The 17,526-nt window shown below is 37.4% G+C and overlaps 1 protein-coding gene across 1 annotated transcript in view; it reads left to right on the forward strand.

Annotated features, from left to right (window-relative positions):
* The first annotated feature begins 2,131 nt into the window (after positions 1-2,131).
* LOC141077368 (uncharacterized) overlaps positions 2,132-17,526 on the forward strand; it is a 168,033-nt gene continuing 152,638 nt past the window's right edge. The window contains exon 1 of the mRNA XM_073564264.1: positions 2,132-2,366. Within this exon, the coding sequence (XP_073420365.1) occupies positions 2,330-2,366 (37 nt within the window). The 5' untranslated portion in view covers positions 2,132-2,329. The remainder of the gene's footprint in view (positions 2,367-17,526) is intronic.

Below are 17,526 nucleotides of genomic sequence, written 5' to 3' on the forward strand. Positions count from 1 at the left end.
ATCTCATATTTGAGGAGGGGATTATGTCCTCTTTGAGGAGAGTGGTGGCTTAACGCTGGATCCCATTTTAGGGCAAACATGTTTGGGGGCAGTTGGTAGGAAAATGTTGCTCCTGTGTTGTCATGGCTGTGAGGGGTCAACTGCCGCGGCTTTGTGGTGTGGGGGGTAGGTCGATGCTGCGGCTGTGTTGGGAGGGGCAGTAGGGGCAGGTGCCGCGGCTGTGTTGGGAGGGGCAGTAGGGGCAGGTGCCGCGGCTGTGTTGGGAGGGGCAGTAGGGGCAGGTGCCGCGGCTGTGTTGGGAGGGGGGAGGAGGGGCCGGTGCCGCGGCATTGTTGTGAGGGGGAATAGGGGCAGGTTCCTCGGCTGTGTTGGGAGGGGCAGTAGTGGCCTGTGCCGCGGCTCCTTTGGGAGGGGGGAGAAGGGGCCGGTGCCGCGGCATTGTTGGAAGGGGGAGTAGGGGCAGGTGCCTCGGCTGCATTGGGTGGGGGAGTAGGGGCCGCGGCTGCGTTGGGAGGGGCAGGTGCTGCGGCTGTGTTGGGAGGGGGGAGGAGGGGCCGGTGCCACGGCATTGTGAGGGGGAATAGGGGCAGGTGCCTCGGCTGCATTGGGAGGGGGAGTAGTGGCCGGTGCCACGGCTGCGTTGGGAGGGGAAGTAGGGGCAGGTGCCGCGGCATTGTTGGGAGGGGCAGGTGCCTTGGCTGCGTTGGGATGCCCCTCCCAACACAGCCAAGGCACCTGCCCCTCCCAACAATGCCGAGGCACCTGCCCCTACTTCCCCTCCCAAAGGAGCCGCGGCACAGGCCACTATTGCCCCATAGTGGCCTGTGCCGCGGCTCCTTTGGGAGGGGGGAGTAGGGGCCGGTGCCATGGCATTGTTGGGAGGGGGAGTAGGGGGCAGGTGCAGGTGCCTCGGCTGCGTTGGGTGGGGGAGTAGTGGCCGGTGCCGCGGCATTGTTGGGAGGGGGGGAGTAGGGGACGGTGCCGCAGTTGTGTTGGGAAAGGGGAGTAGGGGCAGGTGCCTTGGCTGCATTGGGAGGGGCAGGTGCCACGGCTGCGTTGGGAGGGGAAGTAGGGGCCGGTGCCGCGGCATTGTTGGGAGGGGGAGGAGGGGCAGGTGCCTCGGCTGCGTTGGGAGGGGCAATAGTGGCCTGTGCCGTGGCTCCTTTGGGAGGGGGGAGTAGGGGCCGGTGCCATGGCATTGTTGGGAGGGGGAGTAGGGGGCAGGTGCAGGTGCCTCGGCTGCGTTGGGAGGGGGGAGGGGCAGGTGCTGCGGCTGTGTTGGGAGGGGGAGTAGGGGCCGGTGCAGCGGCATTGTTGGGGGGGGGGGGGGGGGGGGAAGTAGGGGCCGGTGCCGCAGTTGCGTTGGGAAGGGGGAGTAGGGGCCGGTGCCGCGGCTGCGTTGGGAAGGGGGAGTAGGGGCCGGTGCCGCGGCTGCGTTGGGAAGGGGGAGTAGTGGCCGGTGCCATGGCATTGTTGGGAGGGGGAGTAGGGGGCAGGTGCAGGTGCTGCGGCTGTGTTGGGAGGGGGAGTAGTGGCCGGTGCCTCGGCTGCGTTGGGAGGGGCAATAGTGGCCTGTGCCGTGGCTCCTTTGGGAGGGGGGAGTAGGGGCCGGTGCCATGGCATTGTTGGGAGGGGGAGTAGGGGGCAGGTGCAGGTGCCTCGGCTGCGTTGGGAGGGGGGAGGGGCAGGTGCAGCGGCATTGTTGGGGGGGGGGGAGTAGGGGACGGTGCCGCAGTTGCGTTGGGAAGGGGGAGTAGGGGCCGGTGCCGCGGCTGCGTTGGGAAGGGGGAGTAGTGGCCGGTGCCATGGCATTGTTGGGAGGGGGAGTAGGGGGCAGGTGCAGGTGCTGCGGCTGTGTTGGGAGGGGGAGTAGTGGCCGGTGCCGCGGCTGTGTTGGGAGGGGGAGTAGGGGCCGGTGCAGCGGCATTGTTGGGGGGGGGAGTAGGGGACGGTGCCGCAGTTGCGTTGGGAAGGGGGAGTAGGGGCCGGTGCCGCGGCTGCGTTGGGAAGGGGGGGAGTAGGGGCCGGTGCAGCGGCATTGTTGGGGGGGGGGGAGTAGGGGACGGTGTCGCGGCTGCGTTGGGAGGGGTGGGGTTGTCAGGGCTGGGGGGCATGTTTTGGGTGGGCAGATTTCTGGGCCGCAGGCAGGTGCTGGAGTCAAGGCTTGAGCTGCATGTCACTGGACAGGTGGGGGTCGGGCCGCTGTTTGAGCTTCCACTTACTGTTTACTCGGCCGCTTGCTCTTGATTTGTTATTCAAAGTAGACAGATGAAATCCAGACTGAGCCAAGTGCTGCGTCTGCCGCACTGTAAGTGCAGAAGGTGCTGAGATGTCACTGAGCAAAACCTTGTGTGTCTGCTGGCTACGTGAGTACAAACCCATTATCGTGATCTGTCCTCCATGATACCACTGCTACCCCATCATCTGCCCTCCTCTATACCACTATTCCCTTTGTCTGTCCTGCATGCCACTACTCCCCTCAATTATTTGCCTTCCTCCATGATGCCATTATTCCTACAATATTCGAGTTGGAAGGGACCTCCTGGGTCATCTGGCCTATCCTCCAGCTCCATGGAGGAGTCACTAAATCATCCCAGACAGATGTCTGTCCAGCCTCTGTGTGAAGACTTCTATTGAAGGAGAACTCACCACCTCTAGTGGCAGCCTGGTCCACTCATTGTTCACCCTCATGGTCAGTTTTGTAATCTGTATCTTCTTTTGTTTCATCCCATTGCTTCTAGTCTTTCCTTGTGCGTAAGAGGATGATCCTTCTACAATGTGACAGCCCTTCAGACGTTTGTAGACAGCTATTAAGTCTCCTCTCAGTCTTTGTTTTGCAGCTAAATCTCCAAATCCTGTAACCGTTCCTAGTAGCACATATGTTGCAGACGGCTCACCGTCCTGGTCGCTCTTCTCTGAACTTGCTCCAGTTTTTCAATGTCTTTTTTTATAATGTGGTGTCCAGAACTGAAGAGTATTCCAGATGAGGCCTGACAATCACATATCCCATATATACAGGTGTATATTATATTCCCTGAGCTTTATAGGAGGGGAATGAACATGAAATATATGTAGATAATAGAGGAATGAACACATATCCCATATATACAGGTGTATATTATATTCCCTGTGCTTTATAGGTGGGGAATGAACATGAAATATATGTAGATAATAGAGGAATGAACACATATCCCATATATACAGGTGTATATTATATTCCCTGAGCTTTATAGGAGGGGAATGAACAGGAAATATATGTAGATAATAGAGGAATGAACACATATCCTATATATACAGGTGTATATTATATTCCCTGAGCTTTATAGGAGGGGAATGAACATGAAATATATATAGATAATAGAGGAATGATCACACATCCCATATATACAGGTGTATATTATATTGCCTGAGCTTTATAGGTGGGGAATGAACATGAAATATATATAGATAATAGAGGAATGATCACATATCCCATATATACAGGTGTATATTATATTCCCTGAGCTTTATAGGGGGGGAATGAACATGAAATATATATAGATAATAGAGGAATGAACACATATCCCATATATACAGGTGTATATTATATTCCCTGTGCTTTATAGGTGGGGAATGAACATGAAATATATGTAGATAATAGAGGAATGATCACATATCCCATATATACAGGTGTATATTATATTCTCTGAGCTTTATAGGAGGGGAATGAACATGAAATATATATAGATAATAGAGGAATGAACACATATCCCATATATACAGGTGTATATTATATTCTCTGAGCTTTATAGGAGGGGAATGAACAGGAAATATATGTAGATAATAGAGGAATGATCACATATCCCATATATACAGGTGTATATTATATTCCCTGTGCTTTATAGGGGGGGAATGAACATGAAATATATATAGATAATAGAGGAATGATCACATATCCCATATATACAGGTGTATATTATATTCCCTGAGCTTTATAGGGGGGGAATGAACATGAAATATATATAGATAATAGAGGAATGATCACATATCCCATATATACAGGTGTATATTATATTCCCTGTGCTTTATAGGTGGGGAATGAACATGAAATATATGTAGATAATAGAGGAATGATCACATATCCCATATATACAGGTGTATATTATATTCTCTGAGCTTTATAGGAGGGGAATGAACATGAAATATATATAGATAATAGAGGAATGAACACATATCCCATATATACAGGTGTATATTATATTCTCTGAGCTTTATAGGAGGGGAATGAACAGGAAATATATGTAGATAATAGAGGAATGATCACATATCCCATATATACAGGTGTATATTATATTCCCTGTGCTTTATAGGGGGGGAATGAACATGAAATATATATAGATAATAGAGGAATGATCACATATCCCATATATACAGGTGTATATTATATTCCCTGAGCTTTATAGGGGGGGAATGAACATGAAATATATATAGATAATAGAGGAATGATCACATATCCCATATATACAGGTGTATATTATATTCCCTGTGCTTTATAGGAGGGGAATGAACATGAAATATATGTAGATAATAGAGGAATGAACACATATCCCATATATACAGGTGTATATTATATTCCCTGAGCTTTATAGGAGGGGAATGAACATGAAATATATATAGATAATAGAGGAATGATCACATATCCCATATATACAGGTGTATATTATATTCCCTGAGCTTTATAGGGGGGGAATGAACATGAAATATATATAGATAATAGAGGAATGATCACATATCCCATATATACAGGTGTATATTATATTCCCTGTGCTTTATAGGAGGGGAATGAACATGAAATATATGTAGATAATAGAGGAATGATCACATATCCCATATATACAGGTGTATATTATATTCCCTGAGCTTTATAGGAGGGGAATGAACATGGAATATATGTAGATAATAGAGGAATGAACACATATCCCATATATACAGGTGTATATTATATTCCCTGAGCTTTATAGGAGGGGAATGAACATGAAATATATATAGATAATAGAGGAATGATCACATATCCCATATATACAGGTGTATATTATATTCCCTGAGCTTTATAGGAGGGGAATGAACATGAAATATATGTAGATAATAGAGGAATGATCACATATCCCATATATACAGGTGTATATTATATTCCCTGAGCTTTATAGGAGGGGAATGAACATGGAATATATGTAGATAATAGAGGAATGAACACATATCCCATATATACAGGTGTATATTATATTCCCTGAGCTTTATAGGAGGGGAATGAACATGAAATATATATAGATAATAGAGGAATGATCACATATCCCATATATACAGGTGTATATTATATTCCCTGAGCTTTATAGGAGGGGAATGAACATGAAATATATGTAGATAATAGAGGAATGATCACATATCCCATATATACAGGTGTATATTATATTCCCTGAGCTTTATAGGTGGGGAATGAACATGAAATATATGTAGATAATAGAGGAATGAACACATACCCCATATATACAGGTGTATATTATATTCCCTGAGCTTTATAGGTGAGGAATGAACATGAAATATATGTAGATAATAGGGGAATGAACACATATCCCATATATACAGGTGTATATTATATTCCCTGAGCTTTATAGGAGGGGAATGAACATGAAATATATGTAGATAATAGAGGAATGAACACATACCCCATATATACAGGTGTATATTATATTCCCTGAGCTTTATAGGAGGGGAATGAACATGAAATATATATAGATAATAGAGGAATGATCACATATCCCATATATACAGGTGTATATTATATTCCCTGAGCTTTATAGGAGGGGAATGAACATGAAATATATATAGATAATAGAGGAATGATCACATATCCCATATATACAGGTGTATATTATATTCCCTGAGTTATAGGAGGGGAATGAACATGAAATATATGTAGATAATAGAGGAATGATCACATATCCCATATATACAGGTGTATATTATATTCCCTGAGCTTTATAGGTGGGGAATGAAAATGAAATATATGTAGATAATAGAGGAATGATCACATATCCCATATATACAGGTGTATATTATATTCCCTGAGCTTTATAGGAGGGGAATGAACATGAAATATATGTAGATAATAGAGGAATGATCACATATCCCATATATACAGGTGTATATTATATTCCCTGAGCTTTATAGGTGAGGAATGAACATGAAATATATGTAGATAATAGAGGAATGATCACATATCCCATATATACAGGTGTGTATTATATTCCCTGAGCTTTATAGGAGGGGAATGAACATGAAATATATGTAGATAATAGAGGAATGATCACATATCCCATATATACAGGTGTATATTATATTCCCTGAGTTATAGGAGGGGAATGAACATGAAATATATGTAGATAATAGAGGAATGATCACATATCCCATATAAACAGGTGTATATTATATTCCCTGAGCTTTATAGGAGGGGAATGAACATGAAATATATATAGATAATAGAGGAATGATCACATATCCCATATATACAGGTGTATATTATATTCCCTGAGTTATAGGAGGGGAATGAACATGAAATATATGTAGATAATAGAGGAATGATCACATATCCCATATATACAGGTGTATATTATATTCCCTGAGCTTTATAGGAGGGGAATGAACATGAAATATATATAGATAATAGAGGAATGATCACATATCCCATATATACAGGTGTGTATTATATTCCCTGAGCTTTATAGGAGGGGAATGAACATGAAATATATGTAGATAATAGAGGAATGATCACATATCCCATATATACAGGTGTGTATTATATTCCCTGAGCTTTATAGGAGGGGAATGAACATGAAATATATGTAGATAATAGAGGAATGATCACATATCCCATATATACAGGTGTATATTATATTCCCTGAGCTTTATAGGAGGGGAATGAACATGAAATATATGTAGATAATAGAGGAATGATCACATATCCCATATATACAGGTGTATATTATATTCCCTGAGCTTTATAGGAGGGGAATGAACATGAAATATATGTAGATAATAGAGGAATGAACACACATCCCATATATACAGGTGTATATTATATTCCCTGAGCTTTATAGGTGGGGAATGAACATGAAATATATGTAGATAATAGAGGAATGAACACACATCCCATATATACAGGTGTATATTATATTCCCTGAGCTTTATAGGTGGGGAATGAACATGAAATATATGTAGATAATAGAGGAATGAACACATATCCCATATATACAGGTGTATATTATATTCCCTGAGCTTTATAGGAGGGGAATGAACATGAAATATATATAGATAATAGAGGAATGAACACATCCCATATATACAGGTGTATATTATATTCCCTGAGCTTTATAGGAGGGGAATGAACATGAAATATATGTAGATAATAGAGGAATGAACACATATCCCATATATACAGGTGTATATTATATTCCCTGAGCTTTATAGGAGGGGAATGAACATGAAATATATGTAGATAATAGAGGAATGATCACATATCCCATATATACAGGTGTATATTATATTCCCTGAGCTTTATAGGTGGGGAATGAACATGAAATATATGTAGATAATAGAGGAATGAACACATATCCCATATATACAGGTGTATATTATATTCCCTGAGCTTTATAGGAGGGGAATGAACATGAAATATATGTAGATAATAGAGGAATGATCACATATCCCATATATACAGGTGTATATTATATTCCCTGAGCTTTATAGGTGGGGAATGAACATGAAATATATGTAGATAATAGAGGAATGAACACATATCCCATATATACAGGTGTATATTATATTCCCTGAGCTTTATAGGTGGGGAATGAACATGAAATATATGTAGATAATAGAGGAATGAACACATATCCCATATATACAGGTGTATTTTATATTCCCTGAGCTTTATAGGAGGGGAATGAACATGAAATATATGTAGATAATAGAGGAATGAACACATATCCCATATATACAGGTGTATATTATATTCCCTGAGCTTTATAGGAGGGGAATGAACATGAAATATATGAAGATAATAGTGGAATGATCACATATCCCATATATACAGGTGTATATTATATTCCCTGAGCTTTATAGGAGGGGAATGAACATGAAATATATGTAGATAATGGAGGAATGATCACATATCCCATATATACAGGTGTATATTATATTCCCTGAGCTTTATAGGAGGGGAATGAACATGGAATATATGTAGATAATAGAGGAATGATCACATATCCCATATATACAGGTGTATATTATATTCCCTGAGCTTTATAGGAGGGGAATGAACATGAAATATATATAGATAATAGAGGAATGATCACATATCCCATATATACAGGTGTATATTATATTCCCTGAGCTTTATAGGAGGGGAATGAACATGGAATATATGTAGATAATAGAGGAATGATCACATATCCCATATAAACAGGTGTATATTATATTCCCTGAGCTTTATAGGAGGGGAATGAACATGAAATATATATAGATAATAGAGGAATGAACACATATCCCATATATACAGGTGTATATTATATTCCCTGAGCTTTATAGGTGGGGAATGAACATGAAATATATATAGATAATAGGGGAATGAACACATATCCCATATATACAGGTGTATATTATATTCCCTGAGCTTTATATGAGGGGAATGAACATGAAATATATATAGATAATAGAGGAATGAACACATATCCCATATATACAGGTGTATATTATATTCCCTGAGCTTTATAGGAGGGGAATGAACATGAAATATATATAGATAATAGAGGAATGAACACATATCCCATATAAACAGGTGTATATTATATTCCCTGAGCTTTATAGGAGGGGAATGAACATGAAATATATATAGATAATAGAGGAATGAACACATATCCCATATATACAGGTGTATATTATATTCCCTGAGCTTTATAGGAGGGGAATGAACATGAAATATATGTAGATAATAGAGGAATGATCACATATCCCATATATACAGGTGTATATTATATTCCCTGAGCTTTATAGGAGGGGAATGAACATGGAATATATGTAGATAATAGAGGAATGAACACATATCCCATATATACAGATGTATATTATATTCCCTGAGCTTTATAGGAGGGGAATGAACATGAAATATATATAGATAATAGAGGAATGAACACATATCCCATATATACAGGTGTATATTATATTCCCTGAGCTTTATATGAGGGGAATGAACATGAAATATATATAGATAATAGAGGAATGAACACATATCCCATATATACAGGTGTATATTATATTCCCTGAGCTTTATAGGAGGGGAATGAACATGAAATATATATAGATAATAGAGGAATGAACACATATCCCATATAAACAGGTGTATATTATATTCCCTGAGCTTTATAGGAGGGGAATGAACATGAAATATATATAGATAATAGAGGAATGAACACATATCCCATATATACAGGTGTATATTATATTCCCTGAGCTTTATAGGAGGGGAATGAACATGAAATATATGTAGATAATAGAGGAATGATCACATATCCCATATATACAGGTGTATATTATATTCCCTGAGCTTTATAGGAGGGGAATGAACATGGAATATATGTAGATAATAGAGGAATGAACACATATCCCATATATACAGATGTATATTATATTCCCTGAGCTTTATAGGAGGGGAATGAACATGAAATATATATAGATAATAGAGGAATGAACACATATCCCATATATACAGGTGTATATTATATTCCCTGAGCTTTATAGGAGGGGAATGAACATGAAATATATATAGATAATAGAGGAATGAACACATATCCCATATATACAGGTGTATATTATATTCCCTGAGCTTTATAGGAGGGGAATGAACATGAAATATATGTAGATAATAGAGGAATGATCACATATCCCATATATACAGGTGTATATTATATTCCCTGAGCTTTATAGGTGGGGAATGAACATGGAATATATGTAGATAATAGAGGAATGATCACATATCCCATATATACAGGTGTATATTATATTCCCTGAGCTTTATAGGAGGGGAATGAACATGGAATATATGTAGATAATAGAGGAATGAACACATATCCCATATATACAGGTGTATATTATATTCCCTGAGCTTTATAGGAGGGGAATGAACATGAAATATATGTAGATAATAGAGGAATGATCACATATCCCATATATACAGGTGTATATTATATTCCCTGAGCTTTAGAGGAGGGGAATGAACATGAAATATATGTAGATAATAGAGGAATGATCAAATATCCCATATATACAGGTGTATATTATATTCCCTGAGCTTTATAGGTGGGGAATGTACATGAAATATATGTAGATAATAGAGGAATGATCACATATCCCATATATACAGGTGTATATTATATTCCCTGAGCTTTATAGGAGGGGAATGAACATGAAATATATGTAGATAATAGAGGAATGATCACATATCCCATATATACAGGTGTATATTATATTCCCTGAGCTTTATAGGTGGGGAATGTACATGAAATATATGTAGATAATAGAGGAATGATCACACATCCCATATATACAGGTGTATATTATATTCCCTGAGCTTTAGAGGAGGGGAATGAACATGAAATATATATAGATAATAGAGGAATGAACACATATCCCATATATACAGGTGTATATTATATTCCCTGAGCTTTATAGGTGGGGAATGTACATGAAATATATGTAGATAATAGAGGAATGATCACACATCCCATATATACAGGTGTATATTATATTCCCTGAGCTTTATAGGTGGGGAATGTACATGAAATATATGTAGATAATAGAGGAATGAACACATATCCCATATATACAGGTGTATATTATATTCCCTGAGCTTTATAGGTGGGAAATGAACATGAAATATATGTAGATAATAGAGGAATGAACACATATCCCATATATACAGGTGTATATTATATTCCCTGAGCTTTATAGGTGGGGAATGAACATGAAATATATGTAGATAATAGAGGAATGATCACATATCCCATATATACAGGTGTATATTATATTCCCTGAGCTTAATAGGAGGGGAATGAACATGAAATATATATAGATAATAGAGGAATGATCACATATCCCATATATACAGGTGTATATTATATTCCCTGAGCTTTATAGGTGAGGAATGAACATGAAATATATGTAGATAATAGAGGAATGATCACATATCCCATATATACAGGTGTATATTATATTCCCTGAGCTTTATAGGAGGGGAATGAACATGAAATATATGTAGATAATAGAGGAATGAACACATCCCATATATACAGGTGTATATTATATTCCCTGAGCTTTAGAGGAGGGGAATGAACATGAAATATATGTAGATAATAGAGGAATGATCACATATCCCATATATACAGGTGTATATTATATTCCATGAGCTTTATAGGAGGGGAATGAACATGGAATATATGTAGATAATAGAGGAATGAACACATATCCCATATATACAGGTGTATATTATATTCCCTGAGCTTTATAGGAGGGGAATGAACATGGAATATATGTAGATAATAGAGGAATGATCACATATCCCATATATACAGGTGTATATTATATTCCCTGAGCTTTATAGGAGGGGAATGAACATGAAATATATGTAGATAATAGGGGAATGAACACATATCCCATATATACAGGTGTATATTATATTCCCTGAGCTTTAGAGGAGGGGAATGAACATGAAATATATGTAGATAATAGAGGAATGATCAAATATCCCATATATACAGGTGTATATTATATTCCCTGAGCTTTATAGGTGGGGAATGAACATGAAATATATGTAGATAATAGAGGAATGATCACATATCCCATATATACAGGTGTATATTATATTCCCTGAGCTTTATAGGAGGGGAATGAACATGGAATATATGTAGATAATAGAGGAATGATCACATATCCCATATATACAGGTGTATATTATATTCCCTGAGCTTTATAGGAGGGGAATGAACATGAAATATATGTAGATAATAGGGGAATGAACACATATCCCATATATACAGGTGTATATTATATTCCCTGAGCTTTAGAGGAGGGGAATGAACATGAAATATATGTAGATAATAGAGGAATGATCAAATATCCCATATATACAGGTGTATATTATATTCCCTGAGCTTTATAGGAGGGGAATGAACATGAAATATATGTAGATAATAGAGGAATGATCACATATCCCATATATACAGGTGTATATTATATTCCCTGAGCTTTAGAGGAGGGGAATGAACATGAAATATATATAGATAATAGAGGAATGAACACATATCCCATATATACAGGTGTATATTATATTCCCTGAGCTTTATAGGTGGGGAATGTACATGAAATATATGTAGATAATAGAGGAATGAACACATATCCCATATATACAGGTGTATATTATATTCCCTGAGCTTTATAGGTGGGGAATGAACATGAAATATATGTAGATAATAGAGGAATGAACACATATCCCATATAAACAGGTGTATATTATATTCCCTGAGCTTTATAGGTGGGGAATGAACATGAAATATATGTAGATAATAGAGGAATGAACACACATCCCATATATACAGGTGTATATTATATTCTCTGAGCTTTATAGGTGGGGAATGAACATGAAATATATATAGATAATAGAGGAATGATCACATATCCCATATATACAGGTGTATATTATATTCCCTGAGCTTTATAGGTGGGGAATGAACATGAAATATATGTAGATAATAGAGGAATGAACACACATCCCATATATACAGGTGTATATTATATTCCCTGAGCTTTATAGGTGGGGAATGAACATGAAATATATGTAGATAATAGAGGAATGATCACATATCCCATATATACAGGTGTATATTATATTCCCTGAGCTTAATAGGAGGGGAATGAACATGAAATATATATAGATAATAGAGGAATGATCACATATCCCATATATACAGGTGTATATTATATTCCCTGAGCTTTATAGGTGAGGAATGAACATGAAATATATGTAGATAATAGAGGAATGATCACATATCCCATATATACAGGTGTATATTATATTCCCTGAGCTTTATAGGAGGGGAATGAACATGAAATATATGTAGATAATAGAGGAATGATCACATATCCCATATATACAGGTGTATATTATATTCCCTGAGCTTTATAGGTGAGGAATGAGCATGAAATATATGTAGATAATAGAGGAATGATCACATATCCCATATATACAGGTGTATATTATATTCCCTGAGCTTTATAGGAGGGGAATGAACATGAAATATATGTAGATAATAGAGGAATGATCACATATCCCATATATACAGGTGCATATTATATTCCCTGAGCTTTATAGGAGGGGAATGAACATGAAATATATGTAGATAATAGAGGAATGATCACATATCCCATATATACAGGTGTATATTATATTCCCTGAGCTTTATAGGAGGGGAATGAACATGAAATATATGTAGATAATAGAGGAATGATCACATATCCCATATATACAGGTGTATATTATATTCCCTGAGCTTTATAGGAGGGGAATGAACATGAAATATATATAGATAATAGAGGAATGATCACATATCCCATATATACAGGTGTATATTATATTCCCTGAGCTTTATAGGTGGGGAATGAACATGAAATATATATAGATAATAGAGGAATGATCACATATCCCATATATACAGGTGTATATTATATTCCCTGAGCTTTATAGGTGGGGAATGAACATGAAATATATGTAGATAATAGAGGAATGAACACATATCCCATATATACAGGTGTATATTATATTCCCTGAGCTTTATAGGTGGGGAATGAACATGAAATATATGTAGATAATAGAGGAATGATCACATATCCCATATATACAGGTGTATATTATATTCCCTGAACTTTATAGGTGGGGAATGAACATGGAATATATGTAGATAATAGAGGAATGATCACATATCCCATATATACAGGTGTATATTATATTCCCTGAGCTTTAAAGGAGGGGAATGAACATGAAATATATATAGATAATAGAGGAATGAACACATATCCCATATATACAGGTGTATATTATATTCCCTGAGCTTTACAGGAGGGGAATGAACATGAAATATATATAGATAATAGAGGAATGAACACATATCCCATATATACAGGTGTATATTATATTCCCTGAGCTTTATAGGAGGGGAATGAACATGGAATATATGTAGATAATAGAGGAATGAACACATATCCCATATATACAGGTGTATATTATATTCCCTGAGCTTTATAGGTGGGGAATGAACATGAAATATATGTAGATAATAGAGGAATGATCACATATCCCATATATACAGGTGTATATTATATTCCCTGAGCTTAATAGGAGGGGAATGAACATGAAATATATATAGATAATAGAGGAATGATCACATATCCCATATATACAGGTGTATATTATATTCCCTGAGCTTTATAGGTGAGGAATGAACATGAAATATATGTAGATAATAGAGGAATGATCACATATCCCATATATACAGGTGTATATTATATTCCCTGAGCTTTATAGGAGGGGAATGAACATGAAATATATGTAGATAATAGAGGAATGATCACATATCCCATATATACAGGTGTATATTATATTCCCTGAGCTTTATAGGAGGGGAATGAACATGAAATATATGTAGATAATAGAGGAATGATCACATATCCCATATATACAGGTGTATATTATATTCCCTGAGCTTTATAGGTGAGGAATGAGCATGAAATATATGTAGATAATAGAGGAATGATCACATATCCCATATATACAGGTGTATATTATATTCCCTGAGCTTTATAGGAGGGGAATGAACATGAAATATATGTAGATAATAGAGGAATGATCACATATCCCATATATACAGGTGCATATTATATTCCCTGAGCTTTATAGGAGGGGAATGAACATGAAATATATGTAGATAATAGAGGAATGATCACATATCCCATATATACAGGTGTATATTATATTCCCTGAGCTTTATAGGAGGGGAATGAACATGAAATATATGTAGATAATAGAGGAATGATCACATATCCCATATATACAGGTGTATATTATATTCCCTGAGCTTTATAGGTGGGGAATGAACATGAAATATATGTAGATAATAGAGGAATGAACACATATCCCATATATACAGGTGTATATTATATTCCCTGAACTTTATAGGTGGGGAATGAACATGGAATATATGTAGATAATAGAGGAATGATCACATATCCCATATATACAGGTGTATATTATATTCCCTGAGCTTTATAGGTGGGGAATGAACATGAAATATATGTAGATAATAGAGGAATGAACACATATCCCATATATACAGGTGTATATTATATTCCCTGAACTTTATAGGTGGGGAATGAACATGGAATATATGTAGATAATAGAGGAATGATCACATATCCCATATATACAGGTGTATATTATATTCCCTGAGCTTTATAGGTGGGGAATGAACATGAAATATATGTAGATAATAGAGGAATGATCACATATCCCATATATACAGGTGTATATTATATTCCCTGAGCTTTATAGGAGGGGAATGAACATGAAATATATGTAGATAATAGAGGAATGATCACATATCCCATATATACAGGTGTATATTATATTCCCTGAGCTTTATAGGAGGGGAATGAACATGAAATATATGTAGATAATAGAGGAATGATCACATATCCCATATATACAGGTGTATATTATATTCCCTGAGCTTTATAGGAGGGGAATGAACATGAAATATATGTAGATAATAGAGGAATGATCACATATCCCATATATACAGGTGTATATTATATTCCCTGAGCTTTATAGGTGGGGAATGAACATGAAATATATGTAGATAATAGAGGAATGATCACATATCCCATATATACAGGTGTATATTATATTCCCTGAGCTTTATAGGAGGGGAATGAACATGAAATATATGTAGATAATAGAGGAATGATCACATATCCCATATATACAGGTGTATATTATATTCCCTGAGCTTTATAGGTGAGGAATGAACATGGAATATATGTAGATAATAGAGGAATGATCACATATCCCATATATACAGGTGTATATTATATTCCCTGAGCTTTAAAGGAGGGGAATGAACATGAAATATATATAGATAATAGAGGAATGAACACATATCCCATATATACAGGTGTATATTATATTCCCTGAGCTTTACAGGAGGGGAATGAACATGAAATATATATAGATAATAGAGGAATGAACACATATCCCATATATACAGGTGTATATTATATTCCCTGAGCTTTATAGGAGGGGAATGAACATGAAATATATGTAGATAATACAGGAATGATCACATATCCCATATATACAGGTGTATATTATATTCCCTGCGCTTTATAGGAGGGGAATGAACATGAAATATATGTAGATAATAGAGGAATGATCACATATCCCATATATACAGGTGTATATTATATTCCCTGAGCTTTATAGGTGAGGAATGAACATGAAATATATGTAGATAATAGAGGAATGATCACATATCCCATATATACAGGTGTATATTATATTCCATGAGCTTTATAGGAGGGGAATGAACATGAAATATATGTAGATAATACAGGAATGATCACATATCCCATATATACAGGTGTATATTATATTCCCTGAGCTTTATAGGTGAGGAATGAACATGAAATATATGTAGATAATAGAGGAATGAACACATATCCCATATATATAGGTGTATATTATATTCCCTGAGCTTTATAGGAGGGGAATGAACATGAAATATATGTAGATAATAGAGGAATGAACACATATCCCATATATACAGGTGTATATTATATTCCCTGAGCTTTATAGGTGGGGAATGAACATGAAATATATGTAGATAATAGAGGAATGAACACATATCCCATATAAACAGGTGTATATTATATTCCCTGAGCTTTATAGGAGGGGAATGAACATGAAATATATGTAGATAATAGAGGAATGGTCACATATCCCATATATACAGGTGTATATTATATTCCCTGAGCTTTATAGGAGGGGAATGAACATGAAATATATGTAGATAATAGGGGAATGATCACATATCCCATATATACAGGTGTATATTATATTCCCTGAGCTTTATAGGAGGGGAATGAACATGAAATATATGTAGATAATAGAGGAATGAACACATATCCCATATATACAGGTGTATATTATATTCCCTGAGCTTTATAGGAGGGGAATGAACATGAAATATATGTAGATAATAGAGGAATGATCACATATCCCATATAAACAGGTGTATATTATATTCCCTGAGCTTTATAGGAGGGGAATGAACATGAAATATATATAGATAATAGAGGAATGAACACATCCCATATATACAGGTGTATATTATA

The sequence above is a fragment of the Dendrobates tinctorius genome, unplaced genomic scaffold (genome assembly GCF_039654945.1).
Source record: "Dendrobates tinctorius isolate UK_male_01 unplaced genomic scaffold, ASM3965494v1 ptg000442l, whole genome shotgun sequence".
NCBI lineage: Eukaryota > Metazoa > Chordata > Amphibia > Anura > Dendrobatidae > Dendrobates > Dendrobates tinctorius.